Source organism: Micropterus dolomieu, linkage group LG22 (assembly GCF_021292245.1).
Source record: "Micropterus dolomieu isolate WLL.071019.BEF.003 ecotype Adirondacks linkage group LG22, ASM2129224v1, whole genome shotgun sequence".
NCBI classification, from domain to species: Eukaryota; Metazoa; Chordata; class Actinopteri; order Centrarchiformes; family Centrarchidae; genus Micropterus; species Micropterus dolomieu.
Window position 1 is genome coordinate 29,864,323 of NC_060171.1, and position 23,836 is coordinate 29,888,158.

At 43.1% G+C, this 23,836-nt stretch overlaps 1 protein-coding gene across 1 annotated transcript; it reads right to left on the minus strand.

Moving 5' to 3' along the window:
- Positions 1–496: 496 nt before the first annotated feature.
- slc7a5 (solute carrier family 7 member 5) lies at positions 497–17,294 on the minus strand. Its single transcript, XM_046036564.1, has 10 exons — positions 16,452–17,294; positions 14,488–14,613; positions 6,240–6,345; positions 5,615–5,659; positions 5,371–5,494; positions 4,492–4,595; positions 4,172–4,268; positions 3,759–3,908; positions 1,676–1,853; positions 497–1,581 (listed from the first exon to the last, which is right to left on the minus strand). The coding sequence occupies exons 1-10, from the start codon at positions 17,011–17,013 to the stop codon at positions 1,526–1,528; spliced, it is 1,548 nt and encodes a 515-aa protein (XP_045892520.1). The 5' UTR covers positions 17,014–17,294; the 3' UTR covers positions 497–1,525.
- Positions 17,295–23,836: the final 6,542 nt, after the last annotated feature.

Genomic DNA, 23,836 nt, shown 5'->3' on the forward strand with positions numbered 1-23,836 from the left:
TACATGGCTTTATTACATATAGTCTGAAACACTGTCTCTTAAACACTGTCATTGTGATGACGTTTTTATGGCTGGGCTGGGTATGCTGAGATATTCATCCCTAAAGTGAAAATGAGACCGCTGACCCCCCCCCCCCCCCCCCCCCCCCCCCACCGCCCCCAAAAAAAAAAATCAACAGCAGGAAAATAACCACATTGAAGTTTTTCAGTGATGGTCATAACATCATAACATAGTTTCCCACACTTTTAGATGCACCTCTGTCAATCTGACCACATGCTCATTTAAAGAGCAATGCAACTTCATTAGCAATTCAACTGCAATCCCCAGGAATCCTGTGAGGTGACATCAGAAGACTGCACACAGCACACTCATGTTCACCACCACGGCCGGTCTGTAATGTTTTAGACATAAATAAGTAACGGAAAACTTTAACTTCTACCTTTTTTCTCCTTTCACTGAGGGATTTAGTTAGCCAGACAAACGAGCAAATTTTAAGTAAGCTTAATTTACTGCATGTGTTTAATTCAGCTGACTAATGAAAGTACACCTCCACTGAATGGGATACATTTGTCGACAGTCTTGTTACTGTAAAAATGAGAAAACGGAAACATCTCTAACACGGCGAGATCTTCATTCGACTTTACTCCTACAGCAGCATAGACAACTTTAAAAAAACAAAAACAAAATTCAGTCCCAAATAAACGACAGAGAGCAGGACTAAAACTCAACAGACAGGGCATTACAGCGACCAACAGGCCACAACATGGACCGAAGAGCAACAACAGACAACACAAGATTTAACTAAAAGTGCTAAAAAGTTGTAATGACTGCAGGAACAAATGTTTTCAATGCAAAGCTTCATGAATATTTGACTAAACTAAACTTGTTTAGCAACAACTCCAACTTCTACCTGTAAGCAAAAGTTGGTTCCAGGAGATTAAATGTGGATGCTTGCAGGATTTAATGGTCTCTGACGGCAGCCTCAGACACCATCGACAACTACTGCCACAGCTGACAGTTACACCTTCATTCACCACGTAAGGCACAACTTGCTAAATACAACAGTTTTCTAATGAGGAGAGATTTTTAACATGAACTTATTCACAAAAAAAACAACCGTAAAATAGAAACAATTCATTGAAATGCATTGTAAAAAACAACACCAACACTGAACAGCCTACAATGGATAGTTAGTGACTAAAAAAAGTCCATACTCAACTAGCCAAAAAACGTTGGCAACAAAAGAAACAACTGAAAGATTGTTGATGACCGCCAAGATACAGTAGTATCAAACACTTGTTTCTGTCTTCATCAGGTCTTTATCAGTGCCCTGCAGACAGGGTGTGTGTGTGTGTGTCTGTGTGTGTGTGTGTGTATATGAGAGGGAGAGAAATAGAGGGAGAGAGAGAGAGGGGAGTGAATGGAGTCAACATAGGTCAAGCTTTATCAGCTGTGATGTCAGAGCCAAGAGGACAGTGTTGGCGCAAGCCGGTTGGCCACTGGCTGGTGTAAAGGGCGAAGCCTTTTAGGACGCCTGAGGCACCACCTCCATCACCTTCTGACACAAGGCTGTGGTCGAGACTGCAAAACACACACACACACAAGTGACGGTTACACACCATGTCAATGTCAAGTGATGGTTTCAGGCACGAGAAGACACAGGTGTTGTACTTACAGATTCCATGCAGCAGCCACTTGGGTTTGCTCTTCCACCACACGCCGATCAAGTAGACAGGAATTCCAGTACCAATGATGCCGAAGCCTATCGCACACTCTATTGGAGTCTTCCAGAAGGAAACGATGATGAGGAAGAGGCAGGCTAGCACGAAACTCACCGGCAGCAGAATGTTCACCTGCAGGATAGGAAAAGATAGGAGATCAGACAAAGTGAGGAGGTTCCACTGCTCCCACTTCCTTAAAGGAATAGTTTTACATTTTGGGAGATTAGCTTAATTGCTTTTTTTTGCTGAGTTATATTAGAAGATAGATACTATTTTTGTTTTAAATGCGAATACAGATCTTAAGTCCAGTGAAAGAGGGGCTTTATAAAAAATGTTTGGTTTTAAGCCTGGAGCAACTAAAATGCAGGACCTCAGTCATGATATTAAAGATTCTAACTCTGCAGAGCACTACAAGATATAACAAGGTCAGCAACAGGGCTTCTCTTGAGCGATCTCTCACCACCCTGAGAATGAGTGTCCTTGATGTAATTATGTTTGTGTTTTTGTGCTAAACTGCAAAATGTTCAAAATTCATACAGATTGTTCATAAAGTGAAGAAACATAAATAAAAGCGATTTAAACTGGTATTACTATTAGTTATAAAACATTAAATCAAAAGGTCAAAATACATTATGAACTTTGCTATAGCGCCTTATGCATGTTTGTAAGTGATTATAACAACTGTTATAATGTCTTATGGACGCATCGTGTTATAAATATATGCAATAATATATAAGTCATTATAGCGATGACCTTCATAGAAAGTGTTACCCAGTTTTCTAATAAAAGCCTACAATGCATAGTTAGTGACTAAAAACAGTAATAGTAATAATTTGCTCCTGTGAAGGTAAATCAGAATGCTACAGTATACAATGATATTTTAGATAATACTGTGCTCCCAACTTAATGGCAGCAGTTTGGAAAAGGCCGTTTACTGTGTCACCATGACAAGTTTTTGCATGAAAGAACTTGACCTCATTCAATCCATTCTTTTGGATGCACTACAATGCCGGCTGTGAGACAGGCTTCATCACCCAGTATTAACAGGCGACCTGCTCTTGTAGCTGAATGAGAGAAACCCTGCAGCCAGGTTCCAAAAGCTGGTAGAAAGCCTTGTTATATTCGAAGAAGAATGCCCCCAGCAACCTCTAATGAGTGGTATGTTCATACTTTTGGCGCTGTAGGTTGAATGTGAACCGAAGGTGTCATGAATCTACCAGCTTACTGATGTACAGTGTCCCTTAACCAAAGAGATGAATTAGTAAAGAGATGAATTAGTAAATCTGATTGTGTGATTCTCTGCAGCGCTGCTCTGAATCTGTTGAACAGCAGGAATGTGACAGACAAAGAAAGGAGAAAGAAATAGAGTTGGAGAGTGAAAGAGTGAAAGAGAGACAGAGGTCCGCAAAGAGACAGTGCCACCACTGTCCCACCACTCACACACAAACACACACACACACACACACACACACACACACACACTGTGGGACCAATACATCTATTTGCAGGCAACGGTGTGCCAGCGAAGTCAGGCGGGCCATCAAACTCTAATAAGGTACAACACACACACAGCATCACACATGCAAACAAAGTGCAACAGTGGTACAATGGTCTTCTGTGTGTTGGGGAGTCTTGCAGCTACTGGTTTAGTCAGGAGGCCTAGGGCTCTTCCTCTTGTACACGTACACACACACACACACACACACACACTCACACACACACCCCTGCGGCCCTCAACACCAGCTGACAAGCATCCAGCATCTCTTCTGTCCTTTAATCTGTGATCAGCCTCTATTCATCTGAGTTCTGCTGAATGGATCTTTGTTGGTCGCGTGAGACAAAGAAGAAACATTTCCTGCTGCCAAAGCTAACTTCAGTGGGAGTCGATGGTGACAAAGACCAAGTGAGACTTTCATGTCCACTCGTCCGTGTGTGTGTCTGTCCATGTCCAAAACAAAGCAAATGGGCTTTACCAAAGTACCAGTACTGCTTTTTTTCACATGTTCTGACCGGCTGATTGCATCGAGTTTGGCTCACCTTGATTGGCCGCTCCAGCTCCGGCTTCTTATAACGGAGCCACATCATCCCGACGATCGCCATGGCGATGCAGAGCCAGTTGAAGAAGCTGAAGAAGTTTATGACGGAGAAGATGTCGTTGGAGAAGGCGTAGAGCAGCGTCATCAGACACTGGTGAGGGGGAGAGAGAGAAGCAATTAGGGGTACAACGCAAGACCTCCAAGTATTTAAAGTAGAGAGACGGCAGCAACAGTCATTTGTTTCTAGTAAAATATTGATAATTGCTGCTACACAACTCCCACAGCAGCAGCATTATCTCAATACTGTAAATCACTGTACATCAGTGCAGCTGTATCCTTCTGATTTAAAGACACAAAATATATTTGATTTGCTTATTTAAATTGTGTGTAGAATTAGGAAATGAGAGTGCGTACAGTGAATATAAGTGAGGGCAGTGGGGTCAGCAGGGTGGGGTGGATCATTGACAGCAGGCTGGGCAGGTGGCCCTCCCGGGAACCCACGAAGAACAACCTGTCAGGGAGGGAAAGACATGGATACTGAGTATGAACCTTTTGAAGACAGTCTATGGTATGAACAGATAAATGATTCCATTTAATGCATTTTGTACCCATGACAAGATTCTGGGTGTTTATACAGGAGCTCTCACTGATTCCCCAAACCTAGTTAGATAGTCTACACGTACTTTCATGTTTCTGGATGCGTTTTCCATCCGGTGTGTGTGCGTGTGTGTTACCTGGATGACGTGAACAGAGAGCCGTTGACTGATCCAAAGCACGACAGACCTACAAACACCGGGATGATCCATGCCATCGGACCCAGGTGTCTGTTGCCAAAGTCCTGCAGAACACGCACACACACACATGCAGTACAGATGTGATAATAAGTACAGTAGCAAAGTAGTTCCAGTCACAAGCGCCACAGCGAAGTTCATCGGCACCCATTTGCCAAATAGGCGTTGGCAGAGGCTTGGTGACGTAGGGACTACTCGCAGGCTTGTTGGTGAACTACTGTAGCTGGCGAGCTAACGCTAGGAAGCCGGGAGCATCCTAGCGCTAGTCAGTCACAAATGCTCCCTGAGCTTCTTTCTATTTTCTCTGTACTGTGCATTTCTGGCATTTTGTTCTCAGGATTGTATATCATTTTATTCAATAAAGAGTTAAAGTAGTAGACTGCAGAGGAGGGTTAAATAAAAGTTGATGGATGGTGGAATAAGATACGACAGCTTCCTGTGTCTCCTTCTCGCCCTCCCCTCAAACAGCAGCACTGTTAAGACAGCTTTCCATTAGTCAGTGGCATAAATTTGTTTATCAAAGTTCTCCAAAGTTGAATTTGAAACAAAAAATTGCTTTACTTCACCTCCACGAGCGAATCTACTGATTGCAGAAATCCCACAAAAATATACTGACCGCTGTGAAAAGTTGTCATTTTAAATGCTGATTATTCTACATATTCTATAGGAAAAGCACATCCAAAGAGCTAGGGTTTAGGTAACTGATCACTGATGTACCAGGAACACATCTGTGACTTTTGGGTGTGTGTAAATCATAAAGTGTATTTCCTGTAGTTGGCATCGTTCACGCAAAAGAAAGTAGCTCAAAGTGTTTGCACTCACCACAGCCACAGCCTCTGAGCCCAGCATCTGCTCCGGGGAGAGGGTGGTGAAATATGCCAGGTTGGTCAGAACGTACACTATAGTCACTATTGGCAGAGAGATGATGATGGCGCGAGGCAGGTTTCTGGAGGAAGGTGCAAACAATCTTAGTGACCACTCAGAATACCGCAGATTATCAATCACTCCTCAGAAACCAAGTCTGTATTTTATCATAGAAGCAAAGAAGTCGCTCGTTAATACTCACTTGTAAGGTTCAATCATCTCCTCAGTAACAAAATTCAAGTAGTTCCTGTGAGCAGCAGAGGCAACAAGGATGTTATGCAATTATGTAGCGGAAAACAAATAATACATTCTGTACAAATAAAATTGTTCTGTATTCATCTATTAATGGAAAAGGATGACAGCAACCCCAACGGCATCTTTGACACAAAGAAATTCTAATTTGTTTACAAAAAGAAGGTGTTGGGTTTTTCTTTTTTACAGTGAAAAGCTTCATTCATCACAGGGGGGGTAATACTCAGTTTCAAATCTAGTTTCATTCAACATTAAAGAGGGAAACAATCCTAGGAAGTAGGCTGGGTGATATCTTAGTATTATGGTTAAAGGACACGCAGTGACATCTTATCCTGATGATAAGATGATATTGTGTCATTGATTAACAAATATTGTGGTCCATCCTTCCACCATGAGGGGTCACTAACGACTTACAGGATGTGGCACCTCCAGCAAGATAAACACTTTAATCTGCCTGATCCTATAGTGGAAACTGGATAATGACCAGGCATTGCAGTGGCTTGCAACCTGATCACACACACACACACACACACACACACACACACACACACACAGGTAGGTCGATGTGAACTCACCAGCCGCCGTAGGCAAACAGGCCGCTGTAGAGCGCCAGGCCAATGCTACCAAACTCATATTTGGACCCCTTGAATGAATTTTCTGGAAGGAGGCCGTCTGTGCTGCCTGGAGAAGATGTGGGAGAAAGAATTGGGGTTAAGACAAAAAAAAAAAAAAAAACTAAACAAATCCGTTTGTATTGTTGCTGTGCAGGCAAGTACCAGCCGCTCTGTACAACCTGAAATGTGGAACAATAAATGAAACAATGATTTGTATTTGCCAAACACACATAGCCTTTGGAGTGGGGGGGGGGACCTTAAATCTGTCTCAGTGTGCGGATCAGTGAAAGACTGCAGAATGTAATGGAGTTAAGGCAGGCTGAGACGGTGAATTAGAGACCCAGACTGTGGAATCGACCTGAGGCATGGACGGATCATGCAACAGACAAACAGAAGGGGCCCCAAGAAGAGAGAGGCAGACGGGGAAAAGATGGTGCTTTATTGCCGTGCTCAAGGGCAGGCCAACAGTAGCTGAGGGATGGGAGCGTATTATTATTGTGAGGAATTATAACATTTTGGTCAGAGCCCTCCTCCTCTGACCTCCAGCCTGCTGCTGGTTTGAGGGGATCTGTGCCACATTCCTGACAGAGCTGCTCCCCACTACACACATTCTCAGACACAGCGGCGGTTGCTAAACCAACATAACGTAGCAGTGTTGGTACTGGGAGGGTTAGCCCTAAGCCACCGCGCAGCATGGGAAACGCCAGATTACTGTGCTGTCCGTGTGACTAACTGCCCTACGCTCTGCCCTCCTAACAAAATAGACAGCATCCCAAGACCTCGCTGCCCCACTCGGTCACCGCTGCTCTACATACCAGCCTGAACGGGGAGCTGTGCTGGGGGTCTCTGGGTCGTTTCAACTTGTTCATAACAGCCCCAAAAAGTTTCGGTTGGGTAGAAGTGACTGGGTACATGAGTCTTCTCTATAAGAAAAAGATTCTTCAAAGGTCAGATTAGTGTGAGCTGTTGGGTGCTAATATTGGCTAATATATTGTTATCAAATCTTTTAATTCTTAAATATCTGTATCAGCGTTGGCCTAAAAAGAATTCAGTATCAATCGTGCTTTACACAGCATACTCAATCAAAGTAGTTGCAGATTTATTTTCTGACAAATCGACTCAAAGTTCCAACTCTACTCAAATCTCCATGCCTAAACACTGCCCTACTAATGCTAATGCTGAAGCAAGTAAATCTACAGTTGACCTAAACGCAACCCTAAATTCATATGAAATCGTGGCATACAGAAATGTGATATGTTTAAAGTGCTGATGTCTCATTCTAAGAAGTACTGCACCAGCATGTTTGATATGGATGATAGGAAGTAGAGATATTACATATCAGAAACAACATCTATTCCACAGAAGTACTTGCAAACCAATACGTTCTGTGAACTGATACACACACTGAGATCTCTCCTCCACCCCAGGCCTTGGCTGACCATTTCTTTACACACAGATACACACAACCACTGCTCAGGACCATCGGCCTCCAAACCTACAGCTCACCTCACGTCTGTGTGGCTTGAACTCAGTGATGTGTTCCTAACCTTTCCAGCCTCTTGTGGTCTGAATCAGCCCTGCTCTTATTCCTCCTTCTCCTTCTGTTGTGCTCAGCCTTTAGTTTGTGACATGAGGACTATGTATTAGAAAATGTCCTCCTTCAATCCTCTTTGGTTCAACTTCACTCTTTTTAACAGCTTTATTCCTTCTTCTGTTGCTACCCCCAGCACGTTCCACCACACTGGTCAGGAAACATACAGCCAGTGGCTTGTCACATGATACCAGTGCCAGGCAGTGAAAGTGAGAGACACACACACACACACACACACACACACACACACACACACACACACACACACACACACACACACACACTGAAATATGCACCATGCAGAACACACACTCAAAGGTGCACACCTACAAGCAAAGAACATGAGTTCCTACAGTGGGAGGCTGTGTCCAAAGTAAGACAAATTTAAAAAAAGTCACATTCATCTGTGAATTACAATGAAACTACCTGGATTGTAAAAAGTAGAAAGTAAATAAATATCACAGCTACAGTTTCAAGGATTAAAAAGGTTAGGTTATTTGTAGCAGTGCACAGACAGTGATTATTTGCGCCGAGCTAACAAAACTGTTTAAAGGATTACCTACTGCCTCACTTTGATGTGGATTAGCTTAGTCTAACAGAAATGTTTACAGTCAGTTTAAAGAGACATCAGGTAAAGGCAAAGGCATTACATGGATAGGCTCTACTCTCAAGACTGAGATGAATGAGGAGTATTTGCTAAGAAGTCGGTTTCTGAACCCGCCCCCCTCAAACAAACACGCACCTTTTTATTCACCTCAGAGGGACCTGCGCTGGTGGAAAACCACTTCAAGATGTCAACCAGGACTTTTACATCAGAAGATATCAGTCTGGAACTGTGTATGTGTGTGTTTTATTTAATAAACGATGTTGGTATCCGAATAAGAAGGTGAAGAGGTCTGCATCACAGACAGACTGTGACAGGATGAAACTGGAGCAAATCAGAGGTAGGTTGACACGGCCGGTCAACAAGGGGTCAGTCTCTGTGGGTGTTTCACTTCCAAACAGCGTGGGCAGCTGTCAGATTGAGAAAGCAGGGCAGCTAATCGGATTACACTGGTCTCTAATCTGAGACACCAGCAGGCTCTACACTTATAAACCACACACACAAGCAGGCACGCAGAGTGAATACTGTAGGTAAAACACTGGTTTAAGATGGATCAGGATGAGCTGATCAGAGCGTGTGCTGTGACACTTTGGTTTATCTTTGCCAAACTCACATCACTATGGCGACCAGGTAGAAACTACTGTGGCTCTACATGATCACACAAAATGAGAGACAAAGCAGCTACACTTCACAACTCACACAAGAACTGGCTCAGTAAAGTCTCAGCTCTTTTCTCTAAAAGTCTGTAACTTCGCGACCTGTAAAAAAGTTCCTGGATTATTTCTATAATGCAACCCACTCATCAAATTCCCCAACTCTTTCAGAAAACACCTCTCCGCCGCTGTTTCTCATTTTCTTTCTGGATCAGATGGCTGGTTAAACAGTGGGTGTATACTCTAAAAGAGACGTATAAAATCACTCAATAACCTCCACCCCAACTGCCAAACAGCAGCGAGCGAGGTTGCACAGAAGAGACTTTGTTGATGTAATCACAGCCACACGCCCAGTCTTTGTCTCAATCCAGATAATCTGAGGTGTCCCGGGAAAACAGTCATTAGAAGCACTATGATGAAAAAGATTGGTGTTAAAGATTTAAGGATGCCACAAGACTACATGATGTTAGAAAAGCTCACTTTTGAAACAGCACTTAGTAAAGGACTAGAAGTACAAATGAGTAGAATTACTCCTCATCCTCCAGCTATGCACCTAAACAGGCATTAGACAGGCAGGGTTAGCATTCAAAGTATGTGGATTAAGATTACTCAAAAGAATGAAAGGCGGATACAGTTCCCGCTTCTACCAAAAAGTACTGGAGGGGGGGATCAACTAGAGCTCAGGCTTTGTTATTTAGTCGAGAACTTGAACCACTGGAATTGAGAATGTTTTACTATGAATTCAGCATGGGAGAGTTATCAGTAGCTTTGGGCCATGGACATGCAAGAAGCCGTAACGCAACATGTGTGATCCCTGCACGGATTTGGGACAAACAATGGGGCAAATTTCAGGCACCTATTTGGAAAGATTAAGGATTCAATTGAATGAAAATCAACAAATGATCCCCCCAAGTCCATTTTCTTTCTTGTGCAAGTGGCCAAAGCTTAACTTTTCTTTAAACCTTCGACTGTCAATCTCACAGTCGAAGCTTCGCAACGACACAAGGATCACGCCATTTTGGCGATATGGGGAAGCTCAATGTCTGATTTTACATAGAACTGCCAGTTTTATATATATATATATATTAATACGTTAATATACAGCCTATTACAATATACATTTCAACGTTTAATGCTGTAAATAAACACGTAAAAAGAAAAAAAAAATTCCAATAAATGTTTTTAAAGTATAAGTGTAAATAAATCCAACCCAATTGTAACCCTAACCCTGGGTCGTCAGTCAAAAACTCTGCACAAGACCGGTGAATGGCGGGCGAGAGAGAGAGAGAGAGAGAGAGAGAGAGAGAAAATGGTCAACAATAAGCCTCAGTTTTGCTTCGTCTCGCAATCGCCGTGCACAAAAACACACATGATTCAACTATCAGTCGACTACAGGCAGGACTTGACGATTCTGGTTTGACTATGTAAATCCTTAGTTGGGGACAGCCCAAAACCTGCCTAACAATAGGGCCACAAGAGGTCCCTTGATCATGTCTACAGTCACTGATATGATGTACACTGGCCTGTGAGGCTGAGTGTAAATGAATAAAATGAGATCTTAAGAAGCCGAATCAACAATAGTCTTATCTTACTACTCAGTTACATTGTTTTGCTTTACAGAACTCCACCAGTCCACTGTCCTGGTGTGTTAAGGCCCCTGGTATTAGCTATGAGGTACATATAAACATGTTCAATAACCAAATCTCACTTTTTGTCTGGTCTAACGTGGATAATGCTCAGGGCAGGTCCAGCTCTCTATCTGATTCATTGTTTTAATCTGCTGAATTACAGAAAATGTGTGTGTGTTTTATCTTATCCACACATACAGTATGTTGCAGCGGGAGGGGGCTAAAAGCTACCCAGCTTCTAGAAACCACATGCTGTATGTCTTCCACTCTTTCTCCTTTCCTCTATCTGTATAATGCAACTCCTCCACCCCACCCCAGCCTCCTCCCTCAGCTCCATCTATTTCCGGTCCACTTCTGAACAATTCCAGTCAGTGTTGAGGTCCTGTTTGCCCGCCAGTCAGCTGATCTGAGACCTGTGGCCTCTGACCTCTGCACAAACAGGCAAAAGTCTGTCCTTTCACCCACTGTGTGTGTGTGTGTGTGTGTGTGTGTGTGTGTGTGTGTGTGTGTGTGTGTGTTTGTGTGTGATTAAGGACTGAACTTGGATTCGGCCTTTTGATGAAGAATCTACATTTTTCATCTTTCAGCCCTCTCCTGTCTGAGAAAAGAAAAGAAAGCTAGGTAAAAGTTGGGCATACGGTCAGCCATTTTCAGACTTTGATGACAGAATACAGAAAGCTGGCCCACTTCTGAACAATCATGCAATCATACTTAATTAAAGTTCTGAAGAAAGACATGGGCACAGTGCACAGACAGTATATTACTGGATGAAGCCACCCCGCTGATTTGAATGGAGAGCAGTGAAGCCAGTTTTGGACCAATAAAATACTACTACAACTTCCCCGTCGAGCAACGACAGAAACACCGTAATTCTACACGCTCACCTGCCAAACACCAACGCAGTGTCACTGATCGCTGTATAGTTTTTTTTAGTTTGCTGAGAGTTTATAATCTAAGCAATACGGTTACATCTCTCATGTGCGACGGGGTGTCACAGGGTTTTGACGTCATTTTTGGGTCTACATGGATCCCTCCATGCAGGCTTTGGTCGGCTTCACTGTCCGATCTCTGGCTTACCCCCTTGGCACAGTGATGGCAACTACACTACATCCTACATACGCTGATGAAAATAATGTGATCTAATCCAGGAATGGACTGGAAATAAAAAATGGCCCTGGACTTTCTGACTCAGACAGACTCACATGTTATAGGACATGTTGTCTATTTGCTTTCAGTAAAGCTGAAAAAAGACTTGCTTGTATTGACTTTGTTGTGTAAAAATTACATAAATTAATCACAGAATCATTACATGCTGAAAAATAAGACTTCTAAAATGTAACACGTTCGGTTTCTTTAATTATTTTCAATTCAAAACAATTTTGTAGATTGTTTTTAGTTGCGTTAAGCGTTAAACTGTAGGTTTGGTGTTGCATTTGGAGTTAAACTGAGACTGACAAGAAAACAGCTGATTTTCAAAGCTGACCCTTACGGCTTGGCTGGGGTTAAAGTCAGGTGTGAGGTCAAAGGGTGAGAGGTCAGAGGTGGGCTCAGTGCTCCAGACAGAGGAAACACACAGCTGTAGAAAGCAGACAGGTTAAAAGGTGTAGTCAGCTGCAGTTTGTGAGAGCTCCACATTTCACTTTTTTACCCCCAAATAGCATTTCTCCTTAAAACAACAAATTATTTTACGTCTGAGACTTTGTGAAAAAAGCAAAAACAAACAGACCCGTTGGTCAGATTCCAGCTCCTAATCTATAACACTACTTGCTTTGTGATTATATTCAATCTGCAAGACTTGGTCCGTGTCTCACACTGACTCATTCACATTCAACACACATACTTGTTGATTCCCCTTTTAGTTGGTTTCCCCTCTAATTTTCTTCTACCACCAGAGCACAGAGTCACTCTGATCTAATGTACCGCTGTTTTCTATTCGCTTCTGTGTCTCTCGGAGGAGTACAGCAGCTGACGCCTTCACTGCAGGCAGGAAGAGAGCAAGCAATAGGAGCACGGCAGGGCTTAGCAAACACGCACAGGCAGCAGGGGGGTATACTGTAGTTATCTGGTAGAAGTTGTTTTTTGTCACTGGGAAGGAAGCAGAAAGGTTTGAGGCCACCTTCAATATTTAGAAGCCTTAGTAATCTGCTTTCTAGGACATGAACCCAATGAACCCCAAAAGTCTTGGCTGAGAGTTGAACTGATTTCCTCTAGGGGGCAGAGTTTGATTACCTGAGCACACTTCCTGTCTGTATTGGTCGTGTTAATAAACCTTCTTCAGTAAACCTTCACCGGTCTGGTAACTTACAGTGAATGGGACAAGAGTTCTGGCTTGTTCAAACAGATCGTTTGTGTGAATCAGACGTCTTGCAGCTAATGATTTCCAAAACAAAGGAGTGCTGTGTTCTACTTGAGAGCAATTGTCTCCATGCCATTTCTCACACGCACTTCACAACCCCTGCATAAACAGACAACTAACAAGTTTCAGGGAGAATTAAAGCGATTCTAAAACATGTATTTTTGTCAAGTTCAGTGAATATGTCCTCACAGCCCACTAGCTGTCTGTTCTGTGTGTGTGTGTGTGCTGAAATAAAATCTGGTGTTTGCACACAGCCCTGGCTCTGTACAAAGTGGATCAGACCTCACAACAAAACACTATTCCGTTCCAGCCATGATTTGTGTCAGGTAACGTGAAATGACTTACCCACAGACACTCAGTTTACCTTCTTATTTGCCTCTTTGCATGTTAGCTTCACAGCAGCAACTGTAGCGGCAGTTTGCTAACCCACAACTTAGCTAATGTAGGCAACATTACTTGCCGTGTCATTGTTCGCTCTATATCATTTGTCATTACTAGATTTCTTCCGAATCGCGTACTTCCCCTTTAACCCTAAGGATGTGTACTTGTGTCTGCATACAATCTTATCAGAACTCACCTTTTTTCCCCACCAGAAGATTATTACAGTCCAAACTGAATATATAGTGAATATATATGCTTTGTGCTTATTTTTACCATTTAACAAAGACTGAACTGCTGTCCAGGGCGATTCTTTGATTCCTTGAACGTTACTCATTGAAACACTAAAGCGATTATGATTCAAACTGGAATGGCTTGTGTGATCTGAAACTCAAAAGGTTTTCAGGATTAAAATAGTAAACTATGTACTACTTTTAAAGATTTTTTTGTTGAGCGTGCCCTGTTTTAGTGGTTTTAGTTAGCTTTCTCTTACACGTGTGTATGTAAGTATTGTGAATTCAACAAAATACAATAGGAGACTGGGTATATGCATATTCTATGATAAAATGCAGATAATTGAGTGATTAATTATGTTGCCGGTGTACAGAAATCAAACTGCACAAAAGAAGATAAATTAGATTTAGGTGAGATGTTTATATTTTTCTACATTGATATACATCACCATGCAAATGCAAAGGTATGCAACGTTACGTATAAAATAATCATTCTGATGTCCAAAACAATGAACTGTGTTCTAATGTTATGCATCATATAAAATTATACTCATGTTTATAAAAAAATTGTAAAATAATAATTGAGTTTGTTCGTGTAAATCATGTAAGTCATATATTTTGTAACTGTGTGGTGTAGAACACAGTGTTCTACTTGTGGTGAGGGAGTTAAGGGCGTTCATGATGCCACTAAAACACCTGCCCTAACAGGAACCTTGTGGATGTGTGGATGTGCACTCGTGTGTATGCAGGCGTTTGTGCGAAGTACCTCGGCCAATCTGGACGAAGCCGATGATGATGATGAGTCCAAGTGCCAGGAGCTTGGCAGCGGCAAAGAAGTCCTGTACTCTGGTGGCCGCCTTCACACTGTAGCAGTTCACAAACGTCAACAAGACTAGAGAGAGAAAGAGAGAGAGAGAGAGAGACTGTAAATGGCAGTATCCTTATGAAGCGGCTTTTTATACTCACATTTGAGGTGGTGTGTGTGTGTGTGTGTCAGTTCATTTAAAATGTATTTATATAGCACCAAGTCATAACAGACATTATCTCAGAGCAGTTTTGATATAGAGCCGGTCTAGACCGGGCTCTTTGAAATATTATTTACAGAGAACCAACAATTCCCACCATGAGCAAATACTTGGTGACAATGGTAAGGAAAAACTCCCTTTAAACCCCCTACTGTATGTACACACAAACTCTCATAGAATTGTTGAAGTGGCTCCTAACCCTGGACGCTATTAAAAGTGATTAACTAAAGCAGCAGGTCCCTTCAAAGCTCCTAAATCAGGTCGGGGCCACAACAAAAAGACGAGACAGAGCACAATGAGGCTCTGTGTTACAAGGACCAAGACAAAGAGAGAGGGAGCCTGAGTACAGTACAGGGCTGGACACACTGAATTTACACACACACACACACACAAGCACACACACACAACTGCCTAATGTGTGTGTACATGTATGGACAATCTCAATTAACACAAATTCCCACAGAAACAGGTCAAATGGAACAATAACCCACCCACACCAAAATAGACCTATGGAGCTATGAATGTGTGTGTGTGTGTGTGTGTGTGTGGCGATCTGGCTCCCAGCCCCGCAGTGGCCGTGAGCACCCCACTGCCTACACCACAGGCATGCACACACACACTAAAGTGAGCAATCCTAGTGAAACACAAACACACACACAGTACGGGGCTTTATCATGTGGTCTCAGTCAGGATTTAGCCTTCAGTCAATCTGAAGATTATGTAGTAGGGTTACTAGCTGGCACCGCACACATACACACACACATACACACACACACTAATATACATGGAGGGGCCCACAGAGAATGCCTCTGTACAGGGTCCAGAATTTTGTGCTACACCCCTGTGCACAATGTCATGTGTAATCATGTATTCAGACAGAGACGGGGTGTGTGAGGTGAAATGGGGGGGATTCTTGTTGTGTGTGCCACTCAAAGAAAACAAGTACAACCAGAAACCGGTGCTAACAGGCTAAAGCAGCTAATCCAGAGTTAATCAGGCTGAGGCTGCAGACAAAAACCAGGCACATTTACAAGTATTCTTTTAGCCCCCACTCAACTGTGAAGCTAATCAACAGGCTAAAAAACATTTATTGACCTAAATACAGCATCATAGTCGAGCTTTAATTGACTGTTTGAGCAAAATTAAAGGGAAGGAAAGGAGGTTAATATCTTACACACACACACACACAATACGTTATTGTCATTATTATTATTATTCAATTAATTAATTATTATAATGTTGAAAACAGAGACTATTTAATTTAAACACATTCACTAAATATTAGATATAAATAATGAAATGAGAATATAAGTGAGCATCATTTCCATTTGCCTTATGATGCGCGCGAGCATCTTCTCTCATCACCTCTGCTGATGAAATAACGCGGCACTTTTCACCACAGCCCTTGATGCTGGGCACGTGCACGAAGTGTAAGTACGTAAAAAAAATGTCTGTGTGCGCGGGTGTGTCTCTCATTGGCATCACACGTGGTCCGTAAATTAGCACACAGCGCTGAGTAAGCTCGTGTAAACTGTACGTGTGAGAGTTGGGTAAGTGGGATAACAGGTGTATGATCATTCTGACAGACAAACAGAAACACACAGGAAGCGTAACCTCACTCATCTGCACATCTCAGCACACAACAACACCACCGCCATCTAAGGTTGCATCATCCCGGAATGCGCAGCGCGGACCCGGTACTCACGGATGCAGAGGCAGGCCACGACCTTGGCTCCGTTCTCCGGCACCGGGCACACGGGGAACAGCGGCTTGAGGAGGTACGTGGCGAAAACGTAGGCGACGATGTACTGGGAGGACGGCCGGATGATGAGCAGCTCGATCCAGAGTTTGAGGAAAGCCGGCAGAGAGCCGTACACCTCCAGGATGTAGGCATAGTCCCCGCCGGACTTGGAGATGGTGGTCCCCAGCTCCGCGTAGCAGAGGGCTCCCACTGTGGAGAACACCCCGCACACCGACCACACTATCAGGGACAGACCCACCGAGCCGGCCTCCTTCACCACGCCGGTTGGGGTGACAAAGATGCCCGAGCCTATGATGGTGCCCACGATGATGGCCACGCCGTTCACCAGAGTGATGGTCCTCTTCAGGGCGACCCCTTGCCCCCCTCCCTCTCCTCCGGCGGCGTTGTTGGGGCTCTTGGCGTCGCTGTCCGATGCTCCACCCTGGAGCATCATTTCGGTGGCCAGCTTGTCCTCTTCTTCCCTCTCTGCAGAGGAATTTGAGTTTCTCTTCTTCAACGCCGACATCGTTCGGGCTCAGTTTCCTCCTTCTTCTTCCTCACTCGGGGTCACAAAGCTTCCCGCTTCGCCGACTTCTCCCTCTGTGGCTGTTCTTCCTCTCTGACGGTCCGGGTGTGCGCTGTGATGCCGGCCGGGCTCAGCCACGAGGAGTCCTCCGTACGTCTGTTGGTGTGAGTCAGAGCAGCGTGCTTTCACGCATCTCTACTCTGTGTGTGTACAAAAAACTATAGAAATCGGCTGGATGGCCCTCCTCCGTCAAGGCCAGCCCCTGCTTTTAGTTCGGCGTGTCCTCCTCGGTAATGCCTCCGTCAAGTTTGTCTTTTTCCGCCATCTAGCGGCGGAAGGCGGAACTAGCCCCCCTCTCTCCAGTAGAACATCTCACCATCACATCTACAGGTACGTCTCATCAAACTAGAATATCGTGGAAAAGTTCTTTTATTTCTATAATTTTATTAAAAAAGTGAAACTTTATTATATTTTAGATTCATTACACATTGTGTTAATCTTGATGATTACAGCTTACATGTCGTGGAAATCAAAACTCCATATCTCAAAATATTAGAATAAAGAATGTGTAATACAGAAATGTCGACCTGGGAAGAGCCTTTAATCTCTCAGTTTCAGTACACACACAATTCATTGCTGTGAAAGTGCTGGCTCTTCACAGAGTGCTGGATCAAAGCACATTCATGGAAAGTTGACTGGAAGGTTAAAGTGTGGTAGGAAAAGGTGCCCAAGCAACAGGGATGACCGCAGCCTTGAGAGGACATCAAGAGCCACCAGGCACAGACGGGTCCAGGAAATCAGCTACAAGTGTGACATTGCAAGTGTCAAGCCACTCCTGAACTAGAGACCGCGTCAGAAGCATCTTCCCTGGGCTAAGGAGAAAAAGAACTGGACCGTTGCACAAAGTCCTCTTTCCGGATGAATTTTGCTTTTCATTTGGAAATCAAGGTCCCAGAGTCTTTGGGGACGAGTGGAGAGGCAAAGAATCCAAGTCGCTTGAAGTCCACTTTGAAGTTTCCTCAGTGATGATTTGGGGTGTCATCTGTTGTTGTCGGTCCACTGTGTTTTATCAAGTCCAGAATCAATGCAGCCGTCAACCAGGAGATTTTAGAGCACTTCATGTTTACATCTGCTGACAAGCTTTCTGGAGATGCTGATGTGCTGTTCCAGCAGGACTCGGCACCTGCCCACAGAACCAAAACCACTAGTAACTGGTTTGACCATGGTGAAACCCTCGCCTGACCAGAACCTCATAGAGAATCTAGGGGCTGTTGTCAAGAGGACAATGAGAGACACCAGATCCAACAATACAGACGAGCTGAAGGCCGCTATCAAAGCAACTTGTGTTATTATTGTCATCAACATTAAAACAAAAAACAGGACTGAAAAATTTCACTTTATGTGTAATGAATCTCAAATATGTAAAAGTTTGACTTTTTGAATAAAATTACAGTAATAAATGAACTTTTCCACAATATTCTAATTTTATGAGATGCACCTGTACCTCTGGGTTTGAGGGACCAGATGGCCCCACATGATTGACCGCAGTCAGGTCGACATTACAAGGAAACCAGCTGGACTGGTTTTATATTCTCAGAGAGAAACTGAGCAGAGTTGACACCCCCCAGAAATCAGGATCCATCTTCATTTACAGATTACAGCTCACCCTCTTCAAAAGATGCATAGCCCAAGTTGCTTAGCGCTCAGAAAGTGTCATTCAATGAAGGAATGTAAAGTATCCACTTTGCATCCCTCTGTGATTGAAAAAAATGGTTGGATTTCACATCCCCAGAAGGATTTCCTATATCTAACAGTGAATAAAACAGACCTTTTATCAAACTCAAAGGAGCGCACATTGAAACCACAGGACTGGCATTTATGTCTCGGCTCAACTCAGGTGATTGTGTCTGATAAGGAAAAAGCTGGTCCAAGCAGAAAAGGCATTAATAGTTGACACTGGTCAAACCCACAACAACGCCTGCACCCTTACGATGGGATATTTTTGATGAGAGAACAGCTGAGGAGGCTCCTGGGAAAGGAGTGGCAGATAGGACAAAGTCTTTGCAGGCTCACCAACAGATACAGACCCACACTAAACATCAGCTGACCATTATGGGCCACAAAACTTTGTGTGCATGAACTATGAAAGAAAGCCCCCCCCGCCTCCCCCACCTACCAGACAGACAATTTCCTTTGTTCAGACTAGGTGCACACGGTCCACATTTATTGGCCCAATCCAGCCTAAAGGTGCTTTCTAATATTGTCTATGTGCCTCTGCACAAAGTCTGCGGAATGCAGGGCCTTCATCTCAGTCAGGTCGAGCCCCAGATCAAGAGACACAAATATGCCTTAATCCACGTCTGTCTGTCTTTGTAAACCTGTACAACACCTCCCACGGGCCCCCCGAGCAACACTTGTTGTTGGTCACTGTGAGAGGCTAAAAGTTTGTGGCTCTCCTTGTCTCCCGTCTGCAGCTCACATGACCAGTTGTTTGCTGGTTAAAAAGTCAGATGTTCATTGCACAGTGTTAGATCAACTCCCACACACCAATTAAACTGCATGGATCAAAGTTCTGGTAATGTAATGCTACACTTAACTTGATTCTTTTCTGTGGATCTCCTCCGTAAAATGAATGAATGAATCAACAAAATGATTTATGATATTTCAATTGCTTCAAACGATTCATAACCTGAGTTTACTGCTGTCTACATTCTTTTTCAGCATGAGAAAAGATCAGCATTGTTGTAGCTCATTGTTTGATCCAGAATGGCTCATATCCACTCACAGCAGTCCTAATAAATACCCAAACAGTATTTCATCTTAAAGGATAAGGCTGTTGTTGGTATTAAAATTTATTTTAGATGCACTTTGAGGGGCACATAAATAAGGTAGTACAATCCTCTTTCTTTCCACTAGAAATATTTCTCTTCCAAGATCTAGAAAAAAAAAATCATTCACTTCTTTGTTTCCTCCATCTTGATAATTCCACTGATCATCGCTCTGAGACACTCTTCTGTGTCTCCGCTTCAGGTGGTCCAAAACGCGGCTGCAAGACTTTTAACTAACAAATGGTGCTGGTGACACATTACACCAGTGTTGGACTTTCTGCAGTGGTTACCCTGAATGCAGAACTGATCACTTAACCACTACAGGGGCTTGCACCACTGTATATTTCGACAGCAACATCAGTCAACATCTGCAATCAATAGGGAACCCGCCCATTGTGTGTAGACCATATTTTATGTGTGCAAGGCAAGCATGTGCTTGAAGAGGCTCTATGTGTACCAGCATCATTGTGAGATGACCGTAATGTCTATTGTTACCAAACCAACTGTGCAATTGTACTGGTGAGATGATTAATAGCCATGATGTTGCAACACCGCCACTATTGAAAGTGCTAAAGACACATGTTCTTACTTTATGAGGGAAGACGGCTACTTCTTGTTCGGGCTTTAGTTTTTGTTTTGTCTTCGGGTTTTTCACTCCTATCTACAGATGTAAAGCTCAAAGTTGTCACTCCATTTCCAGCAGGACTGCGGATAGTGTTTGTTTTGTGTCATGAATCCAGTAGGTTTCCTGCGAAGAGATGTAGTGTACACGGTAGAGGCTGAAAAATGTCTCATAATTCTGAATTATCTGTTTAAATTCTTCACGTGGCACCTTTAACAGTAACGCTTCTTGTCATATTGACTTGGTTTAGAGTGAGACCACACATTACATACATGAAAACAGATTCTTGTTCCAGCTGCTAATGTGAACACCCATTCTGACGGATTGATAGAATTTTTTGCAGAAGGGCGTAGAGTTGCCGAAATGGGAGGGAGCGCTGCTTTCGCCGATGGGAAAATGTTCAAAAAACAAAGACGTGACTCTGGTGTGGGTGTGGGAGAGGTCCTGTCCTGGCAGCTGTAGTAACATCCACTCTGTTTCCAGCTTCTCTCCCAGGGAATATCCTGGACTTTTAGTACTGCTTAAAACTCTTGCTGATGCTTTTGGAAAGTCTAAGCGATGCAGAGGTAGAAACATGGTGCTACATCTAAAAGGATATGTAAAATATTAACAATGCAGAAACTGTGACACTGACACTGACTCTGTAGCTATCATATCCATGTATGCATAGTGAATATGTATAGTTTTGTATTGCAAAAGAAATTTGTGTTGCCAGTTGTAAAGAACTGTAATACACCTGTCAGTGTCTGTGTTGTTTTCATGACAGAGTCCTCTTGTTAATATTGTAGATGCTTGTGGTGCTGCTGAGAATAAATTGAACTAGTTTTACATGCTTTATAGCAAAAAGCTGCACTAATCAATATTTTCATACTAACAATGGATGAAATGACTGTGTCAATATGTAATGTGAAAGTAGTCGCTCATAGTACTCTATGGACCAACTCTATGGAGTGCTTTAGTGCCCTTTACCTCACTGTTTTGATTAGGCAATCTGCAGCTTTACTGATTTTGGTTCAACCTATACAAATAGCAGGCAGCTGTCAGCAAATAAACTCTTATGAACCCACTGTGTATTACGACACGACAAAGTCTGTGACAAGCTGGTGAACATTGTGGAGCAATTAGCAGCTAAAGAACCAGAAAAGAGCCAAAAGGAGAGTGAATGTTGGATTTACATTCATCAGGTGAACAGAAATAGGAAATGAATTCTACTGTTGCTCTTGGTCTGTTGGATGTGTAAATAGGCAGTTTTTAGCTGGTTCACCATTTACAAGGTAATAATAAGCCAAGTGGCCAAAAAATCTAAATCACTGACTGCTGCTGTCAAAACATGACTCTTTTAAAGCTAGAAGAGTGACTTTTCTGCCTATGTGTTAGTTTTTTTACCCCCCTTGATATCGATAGGGTTTATCAGCTTTTGGAGTATCTCTTACTCTCTGCTGCAGCTGTGAAGGCATAAAAATGTCTTGTAATAAATATATAGTAAGTATAGTAATAGTTTGGCCCTGTAACATACATTGTTGGCATAAATTATACCAGTTACTATATCAGCAAATTACAGTTTTAACTGTGGAAATTTGAACTACTTTGTCAGGAGTTTCTTCTAACAGTGCAGCCTGTATGAATATGATATTGTAAAAAGAAACCAACCAGTTTAGACGCAGCATTAAAGTCATGGATGGAAATCCTTTGAAATATCTGACGCACAAAACAAATAAATCAGAGAGGCTGAAGTGCACAGAGATGGGTAAAGCAGGAGGGAGAGCAGCGTGCTTGGAGTTCAGAGGGGAAAAGGGCCTCTCATTGTATGTTCCTGTTTATGTCTCTGCCTGTATGGAGAACTGAATGGGTGGTGGGTTGTTGATCTAAAACGATTCCCCTCAAACAGAGAACAGAAGGACAGCAGGAAGACGAGTCCTCCAATTTGAACTCGCCTTCTTCATCTTGGCTGCATTGATGGCCAGGGAACAAGGTCACTATGGTGCAGACTAAAATACAATGGACGTACATTTCTTAGAAGACACGTACACTTGAAATACAGTTAGACCTGTTAACTGTTTTGATAGTCAGCCATCAAGGTTTATTTTAAATTATGGAGCCTGTGTGCAGTCTTTTACTCGTTCAGTAACTGGGGCACTGTTAGTGGCGTTACTGCATTTTTTCCATCGTTAATCGTTTCAGTTTAGCATGTTAGCATCCTAACATTAGCTAATTAGCACAAAAATACAAAGTACAGCTCAGGCTGATGGGAATGCCAATAGTTGTGCAGGTACTTGTTCGTAAACCAAAATATTGGACAACTTAGGATTCTGACCTGATGATGCCACTGGATGAAAAGCTAAGGCAAGTAAGACCACGCATAGCGGGTACTTAATTTCACAGCGATCCATGACCGACACTAACGTGGCTAAAAATGTAACCCTGTTCCTTCATTACCATGAACACCCACTTACTGTAATTTATTTTGTCTCAATCATATCCTGCTACTGTAAACACTCCCTAGAGCACCAAATGTGTATTAATCCGCAGCTAAAAATAGTCCCCAACAAAAAGTACATAAAAGTAACGTTTTCTGTAAACGTCAGTACCCAGCTGATTAAGGACATTATTAAGCCTTTTTTAAATAAACTATGTTTGTGGCCTTTTAAAGATTTATGTCTTGAGTAAGAACCAACAGGCTTGGGGCTGTCAGAAAGTGTTCTGAAACAGACTGTGGGATGTGTTGACAACAAGAAATACATAGAAACGGAAATTGTGTTGCCAAAGAAGTGATTTTGTTCCAATACTAAGAAACCAATTTCAGAACGTTTAAGCATTTTATGAAAAGAGGACTTTTCTGATATTACCAGTTCAGCAACATGTTCAGTTTTCTCTCAGGGCGTTCAGTGGTTAGAAAATGTTTTCTCATTTACCTACTACAAAGACACAAGTGCATGCTTAGAATCACACACGCTGTACAGTTCAAAGCTTTGGGGTCTCCAGTCAGTCTGTCCAGTCATACAATCAGGGGAAGCCCAGCAGAGACTGGCCGGTGTGTCCCTGTAGACACAGGCCCCTCTCCCCTGCAGCCAAGCACAATAAACACCCCAGAGGTAAGCTTCAATCACCACTTCTTTAGTTTGAATCAGGCGGCGACCCAAATCACACCCGGCAGTGGTAACAGCGTATAAAAGAGTGTAAACAACCCACCCTCAGGACCTCCAGGCGTCTGGTTGGGGGCCACCAAACATCCCCTCTCTCTGTCAGGGAGGCTTCAAAGGTATCGTAGGAGATGGGGTGGGGGTTGAGAAAGCGAGGCAGTGGCCAACAGTTTTTATTTTCCAACTTGTTCCTGCTCTGCTTTGTGCTTAGAGAGGCGTTGGACCAGGTGGGC

What these genes read in the sequence shown, in the direction of transcription:
- slc7a5 (XM_046036564.1), bottom strand. Translation starts at nt 17,013, where the DNA reads ATGTCGGCGTTGAAGAAGAGAAACTCAAATTCCTCTGCAGAGAGGGAA. An exon ending in GAGATGATTGAACCTTACAA is followed by an intron (nt 5,495 to 5,614) that starts GTGAGTATTAAC and finishes ACCTTCCTCCAG; the next exon opens with AAACCTGCCTCGCGCCATCA. An exon ending in TCTCTGTTCACGTCATCCAG is followed by an intron (nt 4,269 to 4,491) that starts GTAACACACACG and finishes CCTCCCTGACAG; the next exon opens with GTTGTTCTTCGTGGGTTCCC.